This window comes from Lemur catta, chromosome 9, assembly GCF_020740605.2.
Source record: "Lemur catta isolate mLemCat1 chromosome 9, mLemCat1.pri, whole genome shotgun sequence".
In the NCBI taxonomy this organism is placed as follows: domain Eukaryota; kingdom Metazoa; phylum Chordata; class Mammalia; order Primates; family Lemuridae; genus Lemur; species Lemur catta.
The window spans coordinates 25,725,429-25,748,460 of NC_059136.1; the positions used below are offsets into that span (position 1 = coordinate 25,725,429).

The 23,032-nt window shown below is 36.8% G+C and overlaps 1 protein-coding gene and 1 pseudogene across 10 annotated transcripts in view; one reads left to right on the top strand and one right to left on the bottom strand.

Annotated features, from left to right (window-relative positions):
• Positions 1-23,032, top strand: part of PTK2 (protein tyrosine kinase 2) — a 258,855-nt gene that overhangs the window by 52,406 nt on the left and 183,417 nt on the right. For 9 of the 10 annotated variants that reach the window (XM_045560796.1, XM_045560797.1, XM_045560799.1 and 6 more), the window contains one exon: positions 21,488-21,714. In XM_045560796.1, the coding sequence (XP_045416752.1) occupies positions 21,520-21,714 (195 nt within the window). In that variant the 5' untranslated portion in view covers positions 21,488-21,519. Of the gene's footprint in view, positions 1-21,485; positions 21,715-23,032 lie in introns of those variants that run through there. The other variant, XM_045560800.1, reaches the window with a different exon arrangement.
• Positions 8,919-9,161, bottom strand: LOC123644601 (annotated as a pseudogene).

Genomic DNA, 23,032 nt, shown 5'->3' on the forward strand with positions numbered 1-23,032 from the left:
AATCACATTAACCTCAAAAAACATAGCAGTGTCCCAATTTAAGACAAAAAATGCCAGCATAAGCTAAAAATAATAGAGTAGAAATATATTTGTATACTTTGAACTGAAACCTTTAAGATATCCTTAAAATACTCTGAAGTCTTTTCTATAACAAAGTTTATTGTAGTATTGAATTTGGTATAAAGAATCTACCTTAGATCCTATCCAAGGAAGGTTATATTTTAAAGTATTTAAAAAGGACCTTGTTATAACATGTGTTCACCTATATCATGATTTCTGGTCTTAAAGACAGTTTTAATTCAGAATATTGAATTAAATGTAAATGTTCACAATGTGTCAGGTTGCAAGGCTGTTGAGTGCAGACACCCTTTTGGGGGAGTTCTTTGATTATATGAGTATGTACATTATTTGATTTTTTTGGAAGGCTGGGAGAGATAAAAGAGGTGTCAGATTTGGTTGTTGGGGTATGTTGATTTCTTCTGTTTTAGCAGTAGATTGAGATTGAATATATTAATAGTATTTAGTAATATTTGTGTAATTCTGGATCCTGTGGTTAAAGTGATGCTCATTCTGTATTAGTATGTTAAACACCACCCGTCCATCCATCCGTCTTTGCAGATAGCTCTCTGTACAGCCCATCTTCTTTTATCTGTTTCAGACTTTAATAGGCAACTATTTCTTTTTTTTTTTTTTTTGAGACAGAGTGTCGCTTTGTTGCCCTGGCTAGAGTGAGTGCCGTGACATCAGCCTAGCTCACAGCAACCTCAAACTCCTGGGCTAAAGCGATCCTACTGCCTCAGCCTCCCGAGTAGCTGGGACTACAGGCATACGCCACCACGCCCGGCTAATTTTTTCTATATATATTTTTAGTTGTCCAGATAATTTCTTTCTATTTTTAGTAGACACGGGGTCTCGCTCTTGCCCAGGCTGGTCTCGAACTCCTGACCTTGAGCCATCCACCCTACTCAGCCTCCCAGAGTGCTAGGATTACAGGCGTGAGCCACCGTGCCTGGCCGGCAACTATTTCTTGATATCTACTTTTGTGTTTTTCATAAGCACCTGATACTTTGCCTCTTAATTGCTGCCCCTGAACCTTCCCTATTTTAATAAGGAATGTACCCCTATCCACTCAGCTGTTCACATATCCAGGGTGCCTCTTTGGTACCTCCTTTTATGTATAATGAATCCATGTTTTTGTTTTTTTTTTTGCTTTTTTTTTTTTTTTTTCAGAGACAGGGTCTCACTTTGTTTAGGCTGCAGTGCAATGTTCTGATCATAGCTCGTTACAGCCTCCACTCCTGGACTCAAGTGATCCTCACACCTCAGCTTCCCAAGTAGCTGGGACTACAGGCATGCTTCAGTATACTGGGTTAATTTTTTGTATCACTGTGTTGCACAGGCTGTTGTCTAACTCCTGGCCTCAAGCAATCCTCTTTATTCAGCCTCCTAACCATCTTTTTATCCTGATGATTCTACCTCCAAAATATGTCTTGATTTTCTCGATTTCTCTCCCTCTCTGTTATGTCCACTCTGGTCATGTTACCCTCTTCTCTTTCTGGGCTATGGGAGTAGCCTCCTTCCTGTCTGCTCTTCCTGTTTCCACACATGGCTCATCCTTCATGTATCTTCCAGAGTGATTTTGTAAAAACACAAATCTCATGTTACATTCCTGCTTAAAACTCTTCAGTGTCTTCTCATTAGACTTGGATAAAACCCCACATCTTTAACAGGGTCTACAAAGTCTTACCTGATCTAGTCCTTCTCCAACTTTGGGCCATTGTCCTCTTGCCCATTAACAGTGCAGTTATTTTTGCTTTTTCAGTGCCTCAGACACCCAAAATTCTTCCTCTGAGGCCTTTTACACCTGTTGTTGCCTCTTTCTGGAACCATCATCTCTGCATTCTCTGGCTAGCCAACTGCTGCGTATCTTTTAGGTCTCTCAGCTTAAGTGAGCTCTCATTCCTCTCAATCTATACCAGCTTTTCTCTGATGTTCTTCCTGTATCCTTTTCTTCTGGTCTTGCACGGCATTTACTGATCTGTCATTATATATTTTACTAGTTTGATTTCTTTCTTCCACTACACTGTAAACTTAACATAGTCAAGGAGGATGTCAGGTTTTTCTTCCTGCTTGACAGATAGTTGGCACAAATGGTCATGACTTTAATGAATTCATTATTTTAATGAATCAGTAAATTCTGTTATATATAGTGTTAGGTTTGATGATTTTTAAAGGCTCTTTCAGAGCTAAAATCATGTGATTAATGTATAGTTTTGTAAGCAAATCTAGTTTTAGAATCACTGAACTGTCAGAAAAAAGCTTCTATATCAAAATTCTTGCCGTTCTAATTTCATTGTGTTTGGGTTTTGCTTTTCTTCTTAGGGTAAAAGTTGTATATGCAGCTTTAACATGGCACTTTGCCCGATGGCATTTTAAAAGAGAGCTATGCGTCTTATAATAACGGCTAAAACTTGCTCAATACATACTGTGTGTCTTGCACTGTTCTGAACATTACACATGCACACAAACACATATTATCCCATTTAATTCTCACAAAAGCCCTCTGAGATAGGAATTACTATCATTCCCATTTTATAGATGAGATAATTAAGGCACTGAGAAGTTAAGTAACTTGGCAGTAGTTTGCTCAGCTAATTAAAGGCACAGCCAGGTTCTGAACAGTGGGAAGCTGACTCTAGTGCCTGTATTCTTAATCATTATACACACATTCTTAATCTACACACACCCAAATGGAAAAATGATAGGATCATAACAGAATTTGATCGTTATTTTGTGTAATTTTTCCATGTTGATATAAGAACCATACCGTCTACTTTGAGATATTTTTCTTTGGTCACCGTTCATTCATTCCACAAATACTTAATGAGCACCTAGTATAATATGTGCCAGACCCAGTGTATTTGGCATATGCCAGTGAGTAAAAGACAAAGATTCCTGCTCCCTGATGGAGTCAGTCTTCTAGTGAGGGGAAACAGTGAAAGATAAAAATAAGTAAATTAGTGTGGTAGAAGGTGCTAAATGTTCCAGTGAGGATGAGATCAGATGACAATCTAGGCAGGCTGCATTGTAACAGCGCATTTTATTGAAGACCTACCTGAAGGAAACGAAGGAGTTAGCCACATGGGTATCTGGGAGAAAACAGTTCCAGGCATATTGTGTCAGCAGAGCAAAGGCTCTTGGTGGGGAGAATGGCTCTGTGGCCAGAACAGAGCGAGTGAGGGGATGTGGTTCTCTTCCTGAGTCTTTCTTATCTGTCAGGTTGCTCTTTTACCAGAGACACAGGCGTGGTATAAAAGGAAGGCCTACCAAAAATAAGCCATAATTTGGAGATCAGTTCTAATCCACATTCCTTAAAATAGTTCAATAAGAGGAGTGACTTGGCCTTTGAATATCTTCTCTTAGGAAAACTCGTGCTTCATTCTGGTTCTCTTAGCAGATGGGTCTTTGCTTCTGGTATCTTAGCAGAGAGACTATGGTGAACTCTCCCTTCTCATTTCTGTTTTGAGTATTAGTAACATTAACTCCCTCACCCACAAATGTAGCGGTATTAATATTTCTTTATCTCATATTTTTTCACTTGTCCCTATTATTAGTACTTTGAAGAAGAGGCTGCTCATTTTCCCCAATTTTTTTCCCTCTTCTTGTATAGTTTTAGAGCTTTTACTTGGATGCCTGGTTTTTGCTCAGATACGACCTGTCAATGAGAAAGCATAACTAAGTGCCCCAGTTTATGTTTAGTGTCCCAGTATTCCATCCTTTTAGCATCCCCTCCAACATCATAAGAGTCCTGATTTAGACAGTAAATTACGTGGAAACCTAAGGTGTGTCCTTCTTTGACCACTCTATTTAGAATAGAACCATCCCTCTGCCATCACCATATTCCTCATCTGTTCTCTCTTATCTTTCTTTTTTGCACTTACCACCTTCTAACATACTATGTAGTTTACCTACTTGTTCAGATTGTTTGCCTTCCCTCAGTGAAGTAGACACCCCATGAGGCAAGGAACCCATCTGTCCTGCTCATTGCTGCATTACCAGTGCCTGACATGTAGTAGACTCTTCCACTGAGAGGATGAATGAATTAAGTCATCTTGTCTGCTTGGAGCAACAGAGGTTTAAGTCAATTAGAAGCAAATGAGAGGGTGATGGAGATTTTTGTAGAAATTAACACTTGAGTTCTTTCTAGTGCTTTAATGGTTAGTGACACTGATTTTTTTTGGGGGGGAGGGGAAGTTCACAAGTCTTGATTTCAGATTCATCTATAATTATTTAAACTACAAGGAATTTACTGGAAATTCAACAGTTTTCTGTATTTCTTTATCAGTTTTCAGTTAGAGAAAAATTAACATTAAAACAATTATCACTGAATATTTTCATTTTGTACTTAAGTAATATTTGCATAATTTTATAATTTTTTTATTTGTAGCTCACATAATTTTATGTGGGTTTAATATTTGGGTTTGGGTGTATATTACCTTTAACTAGAAAAGTAAGCTAATGCACATATATGTTTTATACCTTTTTTCCTGAAAAGTTGTATAAAATGAGTCATTTTAAATGTTTCATAAAAGTTTATTGAAAAGAAACCAATGGTAGTAAATTTTTTGAGTAAAAAGATAGTTTAACCTTTGATTCATTTTGTGGTAGCTTTGGTTCATTTTCCATGTCCTTATTCTCATAGATCTTGGTTAATTTTTTGTCACGTGTTCCCAGTACTCAGTTGAATTTGTAGGCTTATGAATATGGTGGAGGTCTCAGCAGTTACAGCAGTTTCTAGAGTTGTGTTAATTTTTTTCTTTTCTTTTTTTTTTAATTGGAGCTGTGTTGAATCTGTGGATCAGTGTAAGAGAATTGACTTATGAACAATGTTGAAACTTCTCATTCAAGAACATTGTGTATTGATCCAGTTATTATATTTAGATCTTCTTTGATTTCTCTTAGCAACGTGTTATAGACCTTAGTGTGGAGGTCTTAATGTTTTTGTTTTTGTTTTTTTGAGACAGAGTCTCACTCTGTTGCCTGGGCTAGAGTGAGTGCCCTGGCGTCAGCCTAGCTCACAGCAACCTCAAACTCCTGAGCTCAAGCGATCCTACTGCCTCAGCCTCTCGAGTAGCTGGGACTACAGGCATGCGCCACCATGCCCGGCTAATTTTTTCTATATATATTTTTAGTTGTCCAGATAATTTTTATTTCTATTTTTAGTAGAGACGCGGTCTTGCTCAGGCTGGTCTCGAACTCCCGACCTCGAGCGATCCACCCGCCTCAGCCTCCCAGAGGGCTAGGATTACAGGCGTGAGCCACCACGCCCAGCCTTAATGTTTTTGATGATATTGTAAATGATATTTTGTGGTTTTTAAGTTTACTTTTCCACTTTTTAAGGCCTAGTATATAGAAATAGATGGTCTTGTTACTATATCTTATGATCTTAATATACATTCACTTTTTAGTTCTGTGGTTTATTTAAGTAGAAAATCAAAAGAAATCTATGATCATGTAATCTGCAAATAAACACTGTTTTCCTTTCTGATCTTTATATCTTTTATCTGTTTTTGCCTTGACTAGGACCTATGTAATGTTATATATGTTAGCTTTAGTTTGTCTAGTTTTTGTTTTTGTAGATATCTTTTATCAAATAGAAAGTTTTTTTAATTCTTAGTTTGCTGAGAGATTTTCTTTTTCTTTTCTTTTTGTTTTATCATGAGAGGTTGTTGAATTTTCTCATGCATTTTCAGCATCTGTTGAATTGATTATGTGGATTTTTCTCTTTTATTTTTTATAATGTGATGAGTTATGTTTTGAATGTTAAACCTGCCTTGCATTCCTGGGATAAGTCCCACTTGCATTCCTGGGATAAATCCCACTTGATCATGATGTATTATATTGTTTTTGTATCACTAGATTCAGTGTGTTAATATTTTGTTTAGATTATTTATGTCTGTGTTCATGAGGGATATCAGTTTGTATTTTTTTTCTTGTAATTATTTTGTCAGGTTTTCATATCAAGCTATTGGTAGTCTTATAAAACAAGTTAGGAAGTGTTCCCTTTTTATGTTTCTATTCATATGATTATGTAAAATTTAAGAAAAACATTAATCTGTAGTTGTAGTTACAGGAGTAGCAGTTCCTTTTGGTGGGTTGGTATTCATTAGAAAGAGACATGAAGATAAATCATTGGTGCAAATGTTCTGTATCTTGGTTTAGATGGTAATCATAAAGGTGGAGATACATATATACACGTACACATATGTGTGTATGTATGTATTTAGTCATTGAGCTATTAAGATTTGTATATTTTACAAATTATACTTTGATAAATAGCTATTAAAGTCAGACTATAAATACATCTCCCATTTAACATTACATTTCTGAAAATCAGGCATTGTACTGTTTTGCAAAGGGAAAATTATATACATCACCAGAAAACATTAAAACAGTTTCCTCAAACCCAGTGAAAAGACTACATATAAACAAAATCTAAAATGTAAGATTTAAAATGCTTGAAACATTATTTCCCGATTATCAGACAGTATGGTTAACGGTTGTATATGCTATTGTATATGTGAAAAAGTGCATGCTATTCACTAAACATTACAATGTATAGTAACGTAATACACCATTAAATAAATTTGCCAGAAAAAAATGCAGACAAAAACTTACAATGAAAAAGAAGGCAATTTCCTATAATCATGAAGTGAGGAGGAGAAGTGAGGTTTGAAGAGTTGAGGAAGGAGGCCGAAAGAGCTTGAAGCAGTCATCATGACTGGTGTGGGAATGGGGCAGATGGTTTTGGCGAGGATGGGGCAATTCAGGTGAAGCAGTAACAGAGATGCTCAATCATTTCATGGGACTGTAGAGCTGGGAAGATTTGATCAAGTTCTTTCAATGATTGGTGCTTTAGCTAGAAAAATTGCAAACTGGAGCTTTGTTTGCATTACCATATTTACATTCTCAATTTTCCGGTATGGTGCTATAAGAGGTATTAGGGTATTTATGGAAAAAATACTTAGGTAGCAGTCACTTTCAAGGGTAGGGATCCCCGAATTTCCTGACACTTGGCCTGCTTTTCAGGAGACCCTACAAATTTAGTCATACAAATTTTTTTATTTGGAATGTAACTTGAGACTTTGCCATATATACTTTTGTTTAAAATTTTTTTGACATTTGGGGGATATGAATGTAAGTTTGCCTTATGTTTATTTTGTCCAAAAGATGTTATATTGAGAGATGTGTGTTGTCTATAATATTTTTTAACAAAGGGAAAAAACCAGGACTTTGATAAGTAGGGAGACGAGTGAGCGATGCCAGCATGATGTATTTCCCTCAAGGTCTTTTGTTAACTTGTATTTTTTTTTTTTTTTAAAGAAACAAAATGCTATCGCTTCTTGGCCTTTTAGCTAAGATTGAGTATAGTAAGAAACAAAATACTGCTAGAATATCATATTTATTAATACTGTTTTATGATAAAAATTTTACTGTTTGGTGAAGTTGACACAATCACTGAGGTGACAATCCCAGACTGTTGTATATTCCTGTTGTTTGAACTTTTATGTAAGTTCATGATGGGATCGTATCTGGGTGGTATATATTCAGTTTAGAAAAAAACACTTTTTGTTTTATAGGACCAGGTTTAGGAAAAAATTCTAAATGAACATTTGTGTTTAATTTGGTTCTTGGATTAATACATTTCAAGTATACCAGATGTTAGCATAGTAAGAATAATAATTTGTTTCCTCTTTGACAAGAATTCATAAAAATAAGAGGTGTAACAGGAAAGATGCTGTTTAGGACTAAGATGGGATTTGTGAAGTATAATTAAATGGAAGGGTCTCATAGGGTTTCCATTTAGGCAGTAATCCTACTTGGAACTCTCCTCTTTTTGGCCTAGAGAACTGAGTTCATCCTTCTTTGACAACTACTATCGTTACTTGAATGCTAACTTTGTTTCATATATCTTGCTCATGAGCACTTTACATTTATTTACTGTTTTCTCAATTTACAGAGGAGGTATGATTACTTCCATTTTACAGATAAAGAACCTGTATAGTAGCTTAAGAGTCATGTAATTGTAAGTGGGGAGCTAGGCACAGTGTGTAACGTCATTAAACAGCAGGTTTGCTCCTTAATCAAGATCTTGTTCAGGTGTCACTGCCTATAAAGCTTTCCATGAGACGTACTGCTGTAAAATTTTCAACCTTCCATTGTAGACTCAGGTATTATTATTGGGCTTGTTCTTTTAAAGGTTTGTTTCTGGGATTTAGGTGAAGTTTTAGCTACCCTGTAATCGATAGGGTGTCTTGTCCATAGAAAGTAAATAATGGCTCAATGTAGAGATAATTTAGTCTTTATTCTGAGGGGATATACCTAACCATTTAAAGTCTTCAAAGCCATAACAGTTGAAAAGTGGTTGTAATAAATTATTTATTTTCCCTGTTGTGGTTTGCATATACAGCTTTAAAAGTTTTATTATGGACAATTTTTGCTAAAACATGGTATATTGAATGCATTCTTGTACTCAGAATTGAGGATTCAGACCTTGTCTTGTGAGCAGCCTTCACCACAGTGAATTCCAAATCAGTCCAATCAATCTCTGCATATTAGGAAAATCACTTTTTAAGTTTAAATAAAATATTTTCTTGAGGGAGGTAAGTAACTCAAGTGTTCACTGGTTGTAGACAAAGGGAAGAAACAGTACAAGTCAGGTTGGTTGGATAGTAGTATTGGTTTTGTCAAACAGATATTCAGACTCCAGGGTTTTCGTATTTCTCCATGGTTTAATTTCTCATGGGTCACTTTCCATTCAAAGGATTCTGGAGACCAAATAAAATAGTATTCTTTCAGCTGTCAACCAAGAGTCCTTAGGTCTTCTTTTCAGCTGAGGCATTGTGTGAAAATAGAATTTATTTTTCAGATTCCTCTGGAGGGTTGAAAAAATCTCTTTCACATTGCATTGCCCTGCTCCCTGCTCTTGGTCCTCTTTTTTCATATACACTCATTCTTTAAGCATTTTCTCATTTCATAATCAAGATCTTTGCAATGACCAAAAAACTTCAGAGTGTTGTTATTTTTGTGACATTTCTAAGGAAATTAATCAAGATGTTACGTTTTTCAGTGTGCAAGTGTGGAGATACGTCAGGATGCATCTTTAGGAAGTAATGGATCACAGCAGTGCCACTTGAGGTTGACATCAAGGAACACGCCCAGCCTAGAGGCTGGCTGCCTGGGAGCCAAGACAGGTTGCTCCACAGGCTGTGAACATTTGGGCAGGCTCCAGGAAAATCATGCTTTAACTCCACAGAGAGTCTGCAATTATGCTGTTTTGATTTTATAAAATGTGCCCCCTAAAAAGAGAAGGTGCCCATGGGAGTATTTTCCCAATGATAAATATACTTCTGAGGAAGATAACATTCAGTGACAGCTATGAAATTTTAATTATTTTTAGAAGGCTTCAAGAGCCCAAATCAAAATATCTGAGTCATTATATGTGCTCCCCAGCCACTTCCCCCCATCAGATGGGGCTAGACCAAGGCTTTCCCTTTCCAGAGGAAACTTCCAGGAGTCTATGCTTCTTGCTTCCCCCAACCCTCCTTCACTGTGGGCATGAAGTGCCACCTTCATTCCAGCACAAGTTTGGGCATTTAAGCATGGAACAAGTATCAAATGGAAATAATTCTTGTACTTTCTGCTCATTCCCTTTCCCCAAGCAGACAGTATCTCCCCTGTTGTGTTCCTTATCTCAACAGAATGGTATCATTTTCCTTAAAATGGCTGGCGACTTTCCCTTAAGTTTATGCAATTTTTCAGTCCCTGTCCTCTTGACTTTTTCATAGCTCTCAAATCTTTCTGCTTCTTAAGCCACAGTTAATCTATCTGGATCATAACAAAAGCTTTCAAACTGTGAGTGCTTCCTGGGTGCACATCCTAACACAGCCAGACTCCTCAGCTGCCTCTGGAGCTGGTCCTTGTCCTGCTCTCCTGCTATTCAAATTAAAGCCTCATTGGCTTTTGTGTTTTCTCCCTTTTGTGTTTTCTCCCTGGATGACTCTCACCTACACCAATCTTTTGGTGGGTATAACTTTTGCTTGTTTTTATTTATCTTAGATTAGACCTCATATTCTGTAGGAATCCTTTCCTGAACATGCCCCAACTCTGGGCTATACCTGTTCTGTTCCCAGCCTTGACCCCTAGCACTGTGTCTCTTGATCTTTCTTCAGAGTGCCAGAGGGTCAGGGAATGTTTTCTCTTTATCACTCTGTCCTGATGACCTAGAATAGCATCTTATACATCATCTACTCTAACGTGTTGTCTGGGGAGAGGTGGGTGGAAAGCATGAATTAGTTGGTGGAAAGTAAATAAATATGATAAAGGAAATTGTAATATAGCTTTTTAGTTTTGATACAGTTGACCCAGTGCTATGGTTCCCAGACTTGTCATTTGCACATGGATTACCCACTGATCTTGTTGAAGTAGATTCTGATTCAGTAAGTTTGTGGTGGGACTCTAGGTTCTGCCTTTCTCACAGGCTCCCACATAGTTACTCTGCTGCTGGTTTGTGGACCATACTTGGAGTGGCATGTATCTAGTATGAGGTGGAAGAAAACACAGACTTTGTAGCCAACACATGTAGGTTTTATTAGCTATGGAAACTTGGGTAAGTCACTTGACCTCTCACTGCCTCAGTGTCCTTATTTGTAAATGAGGTTACTGGTAGAGCTTATCACATAGGGTTAGTGTATGGATCAAATGAATTAATAGAATCTTGCCACATACATGCCCAGTATACAAGTGTTTGGTGTGTAATCATTGGCATCATCATTGTTATATTACATAGCACTTTATAGACCTCATTGTACCTGTACATGTTTACGTGGTTAATTCTTGTGATGGTCCTGTGGAATCAATGATATAACTACATTGTTGGTAAATTCAAAAATAGTCATGATAAATGATGTGTTGAAATGTTAACAGTGAATATTTGTGGAGCTGGATTTAAATCCAGTCCTCTTGGCTCATATCTCAATGTACGACACCAGCTACTCCAAACTTAATTTTTAAAAAACTAATTGCTAGAACATAGTTTTAAGAGACTTCTAGCGTGTTAAGATGATGATTGAAGGCTATTAAATACTTGGAAGCTATTTTTTCACTATGAACCAGTAGATAAAACTAATTTAAGGAACCGATGAATCCAGATGCCCAAATGTTCAAGGGGTGCTCCATGGATCGTTTTGGAACTTTTTCTCTGCGTGACTTGCCTGGCGTATCCTAGTTGCCCTGCCCTCTTCTCATTGGACTCTGTTTGGGTTGCTCTTTCTGTCCTGCAGTCCAGAAATTTCATCCCGGCACTAAGTAAGATGGAGTCTCCCTGTGTTGCCCAGTCTAGTCTCAAATTCCTGGCCTCAAGCTGTCCTTCCACCTTGGCCTCCCAAAGTGCTGGGAGACCACCACACCTCATTGTGGTTTTAATTTGCATTTCCCTGATTGTGTTGTTGAGCATTTTTTCATATACTTGTTGACCATTTGTATGTCTTCTTTTGAGAAATATCTTTTCAGCTCTTTGGCCTATTTTTAAATTGGAATATTGTGTTTTTTTGCTGTTGAGTTCTTGTATATTTGGTTATTAATCCCTTATTGGATGGATAGTTTGCGTGTATTTTCTCCCATTTTATAAGTTTTCTCTTCACTTTGTTGATTCCCTGCTGTGAAGAAGCTTTTTAATGTGATGTAATCTCATTTGTCTATTTTTGATTTATTTTTGCTTTTTTTAACCTGTGTTTTTTTGGAGTTTTACCCAAAGTCTTTGCCCAGCCCAGTGTCCCATAGCATTTCCCCAGTGTTTTCTTTTAGTAGTTTCTTAGTTTCAGGTCTTATATTTAAAAGTTTATAATCCATTTCGAGTTGATTTTTGTATATGCTGAAAGATGGGGTCTAAAAGATTGTCCTTTCCCCAATGTATATTCTTGGCACTTTTGTTGAAAACGAGTTGGCTGTAAGAATGTGGATTCATTTCTGGATTCTCTGTTGTGTTCCATTGGTCTGTGTGTCTTGTTTTTATGCCAGTATCATGCTGACTTGGTTACTGTAGCTTTGTAGCATAATTTAAAATCGGGTAGTGTAATGCCTCCAGCTTTCATCTTTTTACTCAAGATTGCTTTAGCTATTGAGAGTCTTTTGTTGGTTCCATATGAATTTTAGGATTTTTTTTTTTATTTCTGTGAAGAATGTCATTGGTATTTTGATAGGGATTGCATTGAATCTGTAGATCACTTTGAGTAGCATAGACATTTTAACAATATTAATTTTTCTAATCCATGAGCATGGAATATCTTTCCATTTTTTTGTATGCCCTTATGAGTTGCTTTTACCAGTGTTTTATATTTTTCCTTCTATAGATCTTTCACTTCTTTGGTTAAATTTATTCTTAGGTATTTTTTTTTTCTTTTTTGGTAGCAATTGTAAATGAGATTGCTTTCTTTTCATAGTGATTGCTGTTAGTGTATAGAAATGCTTTTGATTTTTGTATGTTGATGTTGTATCCTATAATTTTACTGAATTTGCTTATCAGTTCTAATAGATTTTTGGTGGAGTCTTTAGGTTATTCCAAATATAAGATCATGTCATCTACAAACAAGGCTAATTTGACTTCTTCCTTTACAATTTGTATGTCTTTTCTTTCTTTCTTCTTGCCTAACTGCTCTGGCTAGGACTTCCAGTACTATGTTGAATAGAAGTGGTGAAAGTGGTCATCTTTTTCTTGTTCTAGGTCTTACTGGATAGGCTTTCAATTTTTCTCCGTTCAGTATGATAATCAGTTTGGGTTTGTCTTGTACGGCCTTTATTGTGTTGAGGTATGTTTTCTTCTATACCCAATTTATTGAGAGTTTTTATTATGAAGGGACATTGAATTTTATCAGGTGCTTTTTAGCATCTATTAAAATGATTATATGGTGTTTGTCCTTGATTCTTTTGCTCTCTTCCTTTCCCATTAAAAATGTTGACTTCAGCTCAAAGCTGACCCCAGGCTGTGAGTCTTTGGTCCTTTCCTTGGGCTGCTTGAGCGTCCTTATAACATAGTGGCTGGGTTCCAAAAAAACAAAGGGAATCTTGGTCACCTTTTTTCAGTTATTTTTCTTTTGGTCACCTTTGTGACCTAGTCTAGGAAGTCTCTTAGCCAGATTCTTAGTGAACTTAGCCAGAAGTTCACCCAGATTCAAAGGAGGCGAGTGCATACTCTACCTCTTGATAGGAGAGTATCGCAGTCACATTGGAAGAAGAGCATATTGAACATTTAAGCAATTCTTTTTGTTTGTTTGTTTGTTTGTTTTTTTGAGACAGAGTGTTGCTTTGTTGCCCTGGCTAGAGTGAGTGCCGTGGCGTCAGCCTAGCTCACAGCAACCTCAAACTCCTGGGCTTAAGTGATCCTACTGCCTCAGCCTCCCGAGTAGCTGGGACTACAAGCATGCGCCACCATGCCCGGCTAATTTTTTCTATATATATTTTAGTTGGCCAGCTAATTTGTTTCTATTTTTAGTAGAGACGGGGTCTCACTGTTGCTCAGGCTGGTCTCGAACTCCTGACCTCGAGCGATCCACCTGCCTCGGCCTCCCAGAGTGCTAGGATTACAGGCATGAGCCACCGCGCCCGGCCCCATTTAAGCATTTCTGTGTTAGTTTCTCTGTCTAGTAAAATCATTTTAGGAAATTATGAGAAAATAAATCCAAGCCTTAAAGTCCAGAATTAGGGAGAAGACAACTTTTACACCAGTCTAGTTTGTTTAAGGATTCACTTGGGGAGTATTACCCAAATTCTTAAAACTCTTCAAGTTTCTTTATGTCTTAATTTCTTTTAATTTAGCTGTATCGATTTTCATTTCTTTGCTTATTCCTCATGGTCTAGCAACCAGCTACTCTCTTCCAACACTTTCCCACCCCTTTTACTGCTTTAGCAAATGTCTCAAGTTTTATTAAAGGGCCAGCATACTTAAGCATAATGAGATGGTTCTCTTTGTGGGATCTTAATATTTACAGTGATTATAAATGAGGGAATTCTGGAGTAAGGAATAAGGTGTTTATAATGCTCCTTGTATTTTTCTCCCTATTTTGTATGTGCTGTTTTATGTAGCATTTATATCAGAGTGCAGGTTGTGTTTATTAACACCGTGTTTCCTCACATTTTGACTTGAGATTGCCTACTTCTTTCAAGAGAAGATTAAAAGCTAGGCACTAAGAACCCTTGAGGTGCTTCCGATGTTAATTAAAGGGAGACTTGAAGTGGTGGACAACTCAGCAGCAGTCACTGACCACCATTCCCATTCTAGTGTCATTTGAACTGTTTTCCTACAGTGATTGAAGCCAGACAGTCTGGCTGAGAAGTTAGAGCTATTAAGTGCCAGGACTCAGTAAAGGGTGGTCAGCAGATTCTAGTGTTGGTGCTGCAACTCCTAGGACAAGGTAAGGATGGAAATTTAGCGTAAGCGTCTTGAAACCTTTGTAGCAATTTGATGGTCATTTTATGTTTATTGACTCAAATGATAGAAATTTTGTATTTGGCTTTTGTATGTCTTTTTTTAAACTTTATTTTTCTAGAAGTTCCTTTCCATTGTATTTTTAGAAAAGTATTGGTCTGTGACAGGTTGGAAATTAAAACAAAACTGGTCCTTCATCACAGCTAGTTTGAGGAGCACTGGTCTAACCCATGTAAAAACAGTTTCAAGTTTTAAAATCTTTTTATTTCCTCTTCTTTGATAATTTTTTAAAAAGATAATCTGTGGTGTACAAAAATAGCAGATTGCTATGAATGGTTAATCTTGAAAAGTTCTAAAAACTACAATTGGCCACAGATACAGAAGGACTACAGTGATAAATAGAGCCCCGTAAAAGACTACCGTTCTGTGGTCAGAAGGGTAAAAGGCTTTTTTTCATTTAGAGACACACCAAAGAGAATTGGCAGTCCCAGTTGTTCAACTTTAGCTAGAGGCCAGAAACAAATACAGAACCACACAAACAACACAGAGACGTCTGTTAATTGGTTGAAACAGAATAGTCAGTGTAGCAGAAAGCAACTCTTGGGACTTCTCATTCATAGTTGAGGCCATTCCTCCAACTGACTAACCCATGGTGACTGCCCAAAGAGGTGACCCAGATGCCAGGATCTCAGAATCCTCAAGACCAACATAAAGACAAACATGAAGACACATGAATGCCACCAACAGGGGACTTGTGTGGTTGTTAATAAAATCAGGCACAGAATGACCTGGAGGGAGTTGAGGAAGGCTTGATATGTTGCCTGTTTTAGAACTGATAGCACAAATAGGATAAAGCAGATAAAGAATGAAACTGTAAAACAGTCACATTCTATCATGGAAAACTTCAGTCTGGTAACACTGTAACAGGGGTTTATCTTTTAAAAAATGTTTTGGCTTACTTTTTGAAGACATATGAAGGATTTCACTATTGGTTTTTGGGCCACAGAGGTATATTTGGATTATGTCATATTTTGGTTTAACTTCTCCCCTGACATGTTCAATATTATAATAGTATTTTTTCTTTGGTAGTATATCTTCTGACCACCCTTGAGATGCAATGTATCTTTTGTGTTTTTTCCTGGGAAGCAGTTGGTACTATGCTTTATTTATTTGTCTTCACTGTCCAGTTTGGGGTGCAAAAGAGATAGCTAAAATAATAAGAAGTAGTTGAATTTGTTTGGTCGAGGAACCTTGCTAAAATTTTTTTTTTTTTTCTTTGAGACAGAGTCTTGATCTGTTGTGCAGACTGGGGTGCAGTGGTGCGATCAGAGCTCACTGCAACCTCCAGTTCCCAGGCTCAAGCAATCCTCCTCACTTACTCCCAAGTAGCTGGGACTACAGGAGTGTACCACCCACCACACCTAGCTATTTTTATTTTTTTATTTTTCTGAAGAGATAAGGTCTTGCTATGTTGCCCAGGCTGGTCTTGAACTCCTGGGCTCCGATGATCCTTGTGCCTCAGCCTCCCAAAGTGCTAGAATTACAGGTGTGAGCCACCACACCTGGCTGCTAAATTCATTTATTAATTCAGATAGTTTATCCGTAGATTCTTTTAGATTTTCTTTATGTATAATCTGTGCAAAATGACAGTTTTACATACATACCCTGTAAATAATAGTTTTATTTTTCCTTCCCAATCCTTATGTCTTACTTCCTTTATTATTATTTTTTGCCTATGGCACTTGGCAGTGACTTCTAGAACAATGTCCTACAGAAGTGGTAATGGTGGGCATCTGTGTCTTATTTCTTGTCTTTGGAGGGGGAGGTTTTTTCCACCGTTATTTAAATTCCGTGTGGATAACTCTTCATCAGATTAAGGAAATCTCTTCTTATTTCTAGTTTGCTAAGAGTTTTTATCATGAATGGTTGGTAAACTTTATCAGATTTTTTTTTTGCATGTATTGAGATAACTTTGGCTCTTCTTTCTGAAAATGTGAATTACATTGATTGCTTTTTTAATATATAACTACCTTTGCATTCCTAGAATAAACTCCTTTTGGTCGTGACATATTATTTTTAAATATTGCTGAATTAAATTTGATAAAAGTTTGGTAGGATTTTTGTGTCTGTATTTATAAGAAGGAATGACTTATATCCTTTCTTGTTTTGTCCTTATCAGGTTTTGATATCATTACAGAGTGTCCCAAAAGTCTCCATACAAAGGAACAATGTTGTAATGACTATCTTGTAAATAAAGGTACATTTAGCTATAATTTGCCATTTTCCCTATGCATGGTGACTTTTGGGACACCCCGTATTTTATTGGTCTCATAAAACAAGTTGGGAAATGTTTCATATTTGTTCTCTGGAAGAATTTCTATAAGATTGTTATTTCTCTCTTTATTGGAAGAATTCAAATAATTCCTTTGTGGGAAGAACTTTAATTATAGATTGATTGTTTTCAATATCATAGAATAGGTCTGTATCAGTTTTATATTTGTTTCAGTTTTGCTAAGTTGTGTTTTGCAAGGAATTGTGTTTATCAAATCTTTAAAATCATTGGGGTGAAATTATTCATAATCTATTATTGTGTGAATCTCATCTCTTATTACATTACTGTTCTTATCTGTTCTTTATTCTTGATATTGCTAGATTCTTTTGCCTCTTTTTATTCTTGATTAGTCTTACTAGAATCATACTAATTTTATTCTTTTGGAAAAAAATAACTTGATTTTGTTCTGCTTCTAAGTTGTCCTGTTAGATATGCATACTTAGATGATTGATTTTCAATCTTCATTTCTAATACACACTTTTAAATGTATAGATTTTAATGTAAGCACAGCTCTGTCTGCATTCAGAGTTTTGGAATTTCTTTTCACTGTACCATTCAATTCAGAATGCTTTCAGTTCCTTTTTTTTTTTGAGACAGAGTCTCGCTGTGTTGCCCGGGCTAGAGTGAGTGCCATGGCGTCAGCCTAGCTCACAGCAACCTCAAACTCCCGGGCTTAAGGGATCCTACTGCCTCAGCCTCCCCAGTAGCTGGGACTACAGGCATGTGCCACCATGCCCGGCTAATTTTTTTCTATATATATATTTTAGTTGGCCAGATAATTTCTTTCTAGTTTTAGTAGAGACAGGGTCTCGCTCTTGCTGAGGCTGGTCTTGAACTCCTGACCTCTAGCTGTCCACCCGCCTCGGCCTCCCAGAGTGCTAGGATTACAGGCGTGAGCCACCGCGCCCGGCCTTTCAGTTCCTTTTTGATTGATGGGTTACTTGAAATATATTGCTTGATTTTCAGACAATGGAGGATTTTTTAGTTATTTTATAATTGTTGTCTAGCCTAATGCTAAACACAGAATATACTCTGAATAATTTTTGATATTTCTTTGATATTTATTGAATCTTGCTTTTTAACTCAGCATATGACCAATATTAGAAAATAGTTCATGTGCACTTGCAATGATTATGTGTTACCCTATTGGATATAGTGTCAATTTCTATTAATATGTTACTTAAATCGAGTTTTTTAATTGTGCTGTTCAGGTCTTCTATGTGGTACCAAAAGTTAGAAGGGTATACTCAAGTATACTCAGAAGTGTCATCCCATACCACACCCCCTATTCCTGCTCCTTCCATCTTGGTCCTACCTCCCCCATGTGTAACCAGTATCACTGGTCTCCCATTTCTACTTTGTGGGGTTATTTTGCACATACGAGCAGACAAATTTATATTTTCTTATTTCTCCCTTTTATGCAAAGGATATACTGTGGCTATCCTTTGCACTTTGGGTTTTGAACTTAACAATATGTTCTGGAAATCATAACTATAAAGATCTTGTATTTTATTTTTCTCCCAACAGATTCACAGTACTGCATTATGGGAATGTACCATAGTTTATTCAGTTACTCTCCCATATATGGGCATTTTAGGCGTTTCCCAATACTTTGCAAGGCTGTAGTGAATAATCTTATGCACATGTATTTTCATATTGTTGTAAATAATGTCTTAGCTCAGGCTGCTATAACAAAATATATAATAAACCAGGTGGCTTATAAACAATAGAAACTTATTTCTCACAGTTCTGGAGGATGGAAGTCCTAGATCAGGGTGCCAGTGTGGTTGAGTTCTGGGGAGGGCCCTCTTCCAGGTTGCAGACTGCGCACTTACGTCCTCCAGCATATTACTGGAGAGCAGAGAGGAAGCCAGCTCTCTTGTGACTCATATAAGAGCACTGATCCCACTCATAGGGGTCATAATCCCTTATGACCTCATCTAATCCTAATTACCTCCCAAAGACCCCCCGCCACACACACACCTTGTGATACTGTAACATCGGGGAGAGGGTATCAACTTGTGAATTTTGGGAGGACACAAATATTGGGTCGATAACAGTATATTTTTGGCATAAATTCCTAGAAGCAGCATTGCTGGGTCAGTAGGTGAAGGCACATGTAGTTTTGTTAGGTGTTGCTAAATTGCCTGTCATAAAGATTATACCCATTTGCATTCCCACCAGCAATGTATGAGAGTGCCTCTTTCTTCACACCCTTGCCAACAGAGTACTGCTATTTGTTTTTTAAAATATCATTTGACAGTTTATATGTTTACATTTTTTATTGAGTAAAAATTCCCATAATTTAAAATTCACCAGTTTAACTACTTCAAAATGTACAATTGAGTATTTTTTTTAGTATATTCACAATGTTGTATAATCATCACTGCTGTCTAATTCCAGAACATTTCCATCATCCCCAACAGAAACTCCTTACCTATTAGCAGTTATTCCAAACTCTACCCTTCTACTTTATGTGTCTATTGGTTTGCATATTGTAGACATTCCATGTAAGAATCATACCATTTGTGGTCTTTTATGTCTGTCGTCTTTGACTTAGTGTAATGTTTTTGAGGTTTATTCACGTTGTAGCATGTGTCAGTACTTCCCTTTTTTGCAGAACAATATTTCATTGTTAGGTATACTACATTTTGTTTATCCATTCACCCATAGATGGACATTTGGATTTATTTTCACTTTTTTACTATTATGAATAATGCTGCTGTGAACATTCACATGCAAATTTTTATTTGGATGTATATTTTTAGTTCTCTTGGATATATACTTACGAGTGGAATTGTTATGTCATATGGTAACTTTGTGTTTAAACCTTTTGAGGAACTGCCAAACCTTTTCCATAGCTGTGGCACCATTTCACATTCTTATCAGCAATGTAGTAGGGTTCCAATTTCTCTACATCCTTGCCAACACTTTATATATTTTTTAATGGATTGTCTGTTCATATCTTTAGCCCATTTTTCAGTAACTTTCCCCCTCATTTTAAGAGAGTTTTTGTATATATAAAGGGTATTAGCTTTTTTCTGTGATACATGGTACATATATTTTTCTCTTCCGTTTTTGTTGTTTTGACTTGGTTTATGGTTTTTTTTTTTCCCCTTTTGCTATGCTGCCATACCTGTTCATATTTTTGCCAGATAGAAGATATTGTGGATGAAAAAAATACTATTTGTGCTTTGATGCCATTTTTCTCTCCAGAGGGTTGACCCTTTGCTGGGCAGGTAGGGTGAAGCCTGGTCACTAAATCCCATTCATGATGGATCGGAGCAGAAACTGTGCTCCAGGTTTACAAGTTCTCTCTCTGCTTCTGCACCCATGTGTTCTTGCTGTGAGCCTGGGGATGTCGTGAGAATTCCTGGTGAATCCTGAAGTTCAATTCCTGTTTGCTAAGCCCTCTCTACCTTTCACTATGCTTTCAGAGGCTCCCTCTCACTTCACGTTCAGAATTCAGTACCTGTCTAAGGAGACAAGCAGCAGAGTGTTTGACTCAGTCTCTGCCCTTCTCACTGGAATCCTGGGCCCTCATGGTCATGATTTGGCCTCTCGCTGCCAACAGCTCTGCTGGTTTCTCTCTAATGAGTAGCCTTTTCTTGGCTCTTCAGGCTCTTGAGGGCCCAGTGTTGGCAAACGCTTTGTGGGAAAAGGCAGCTGTTAAGTATTATTTCTTGCTTCCATCTGTGTCACTTGTATGTCTCTGTCAGAAGCCCTTCAAACATTGTTTGGGTTTTAAAAAAATTTTTATTCTGGCTTGAGGCCAGTAGTTGGAGACCAGCCTGAGCAAGTGAAAGACCCTGCCTCTACAAAAAATAGAAAAATCAGCCAGGCATTGTAGTACACGCCTGTAGTCCCAGCTCCTCGGGAGGGTGAGACAGAAGAATCACTTGAGCCCAGGAATTTGAGGTTGCAGTGAGCTATGATGATGCCACCACACACTAGCACAAGTGACAGAGCGAGACCTTGTCTCAAAAATAAATAAATAAATTTGATCTGGATTTCCTGACTTTTCTTAGTGGGAGTTCTAGTCTTACCCAAGCTATTCCTTCATACTAAAATGGAAGTCCTCTGTTGCACTTTTAAAAATTTAACTGTTTATGCCTTTTTGATTTATTTTCAGTTCTGCATCTGTTTCTCCTGTTAAACAGTGACTTGACTAAGCAGGAAGACCTTGTTTTAATTATAGTGTTTTTACTCACCAATGCCTAGTATATATAATGACTACTCATTGAATTTTTCTTGCATACAGAAAGAACTTTTCTGTTAGGTAAAAGTTTTCAAAAGTAGGCAACAAATTAACAAATTTGGCTTTGCTATGAGATTTGCCCACAAATATAAAGGCTGTGGTAAGAAAAGAGGTTGGGATGTTAAGTTACATTGTTTATAAAAAACTGAATTTCTGACATAGCTGAAATAGAAATCCTAGCCTTTTAATAATTTGTTTAACAAATAATTTATTCTACTATAAATCAAGTACTGCTTTGGGTGTGGGGGACACAGTGATTATTTTGGTAGATTATGTCTCTATTCTCCTTAAGCTCTTTCTCCATATATCATGGAGAGAGAATGTAGAACAGTGTTAATATAAATATCAACATATCACATTGTAATTGGTATATTTCAAATATTGTACACTGAAAATGATTTTTTTGTCTTAACAGAATATGACAGATACCTAGCATCTAGCAAAATAATGGCAGCTGCTTACCTTGACCCAAACTTGAATCACACACCAAATTCAAGTACTAAGACTCACATGGGTACTGGCATGGAACGTTCCCCTGGTGCAATGGAGCGAGTATTAAAGGTCTTTCATTATTTTGAAAGCAATAGTGAGCCAACCACGTGGGCCAGTATTATCAGGCATGGAGATGCTACTGATGTCAGGGTAAGTACATTTTCCCATGAGACATCTTTAGTGTGTAAGATTTATTTGGTTAATATGTGACCAGAGTTCTAATTATTGTAAAGTTTCTTAGGAAAATAACAACTGAATCATATTTTAGTAATACAATGCCATTGCCTTGTTCTTCCCTCCTAATTTTTTTTTTAAAGTCTTGGAAGATTACAGGGAAACAAAGCAACTAAAATAGCCTCTAATACTTATGAAATAATAACATAATTTTCTATGAAGTATAATTTTAGAGATATTTGAATAACTCCAGATAGAATAATTTCTTTAAAAACTGTTGAATATATGCTGTATACCAGACACTAGGTTCTGGGGATGTAAAAGGTCCCTGTAAGATCCTTGGTCTTACAGGTTTGGGCCTATAGGCATTTGTGGTCTTAATTACAGTACAGTGCAGAAAGTGCCTCACTGGAGGTTGTACCAGGAGTTACGGAAGCCTGGAGGAATAACACCTGACATGTAGGAGTTAGCTCTGGAAAGGGTTTCCTTTTGGGTTTTGGAGGGAGAGTAAGAGTTAGTGATACAGAATTGTGGGAGAAGAGCGTGCGAGAAGGTGGCATTGTGATTTCAGAAAGCTGAGTTCCATATATAAATTTTCAGGAAGTGTTTGCTCTGATGAAGTGTTAAAGAAACACCTCCTCCCTCCTACCCCCTTTCACTTAATTCTATGTTCATCTTAACAGAGAAGCGTCCAGTGACTAGGAAGTTTACTTATTTTTTTTTTCTTTTTACAGTAACGAAGTTAATGCATTTGTTACTCTTCAACTTATTTGCCTTTACTGTTTTTTAGCACACTAAAGGGATTAGTAGAATTTAGATTTAAGGCTACAATCTTACATATGAATTATATATAATTTTTTGTTACCTCTGTAAAATTGTAATATTAACAGACTGCTTAAATGGATTAATTACTAAAAGGAGAATCATTAAGGATGGAAATATGCGTTAGTATCTATTCATGTACAAAGTGAATAATGATTGCTTCTTTTTATAAATTTTTAATGAAGCTTGTTGAGTTTTTCTAGCTATTTCTAGTTCTGTGTTTTACATTTAACCTTACAGACAGGATCATTTGGTAGAAAGACCTGCAATGAGTGTCTTATCGTAATGTTAATCAAATAATTCTTAATGGAAAGAAACCTTATAGATTTCTTATAACTTTATGGGAAGGCTGTTAGTGTATGTTGCAGTCTTTGTAAATTTCACATACAGTGAATGAGGAAACTCTTTAAACCATTGCATCAGCCTTAATAAACTTTAGAGCATCCATACAGGAGGGAAACCTTTCAAAGAG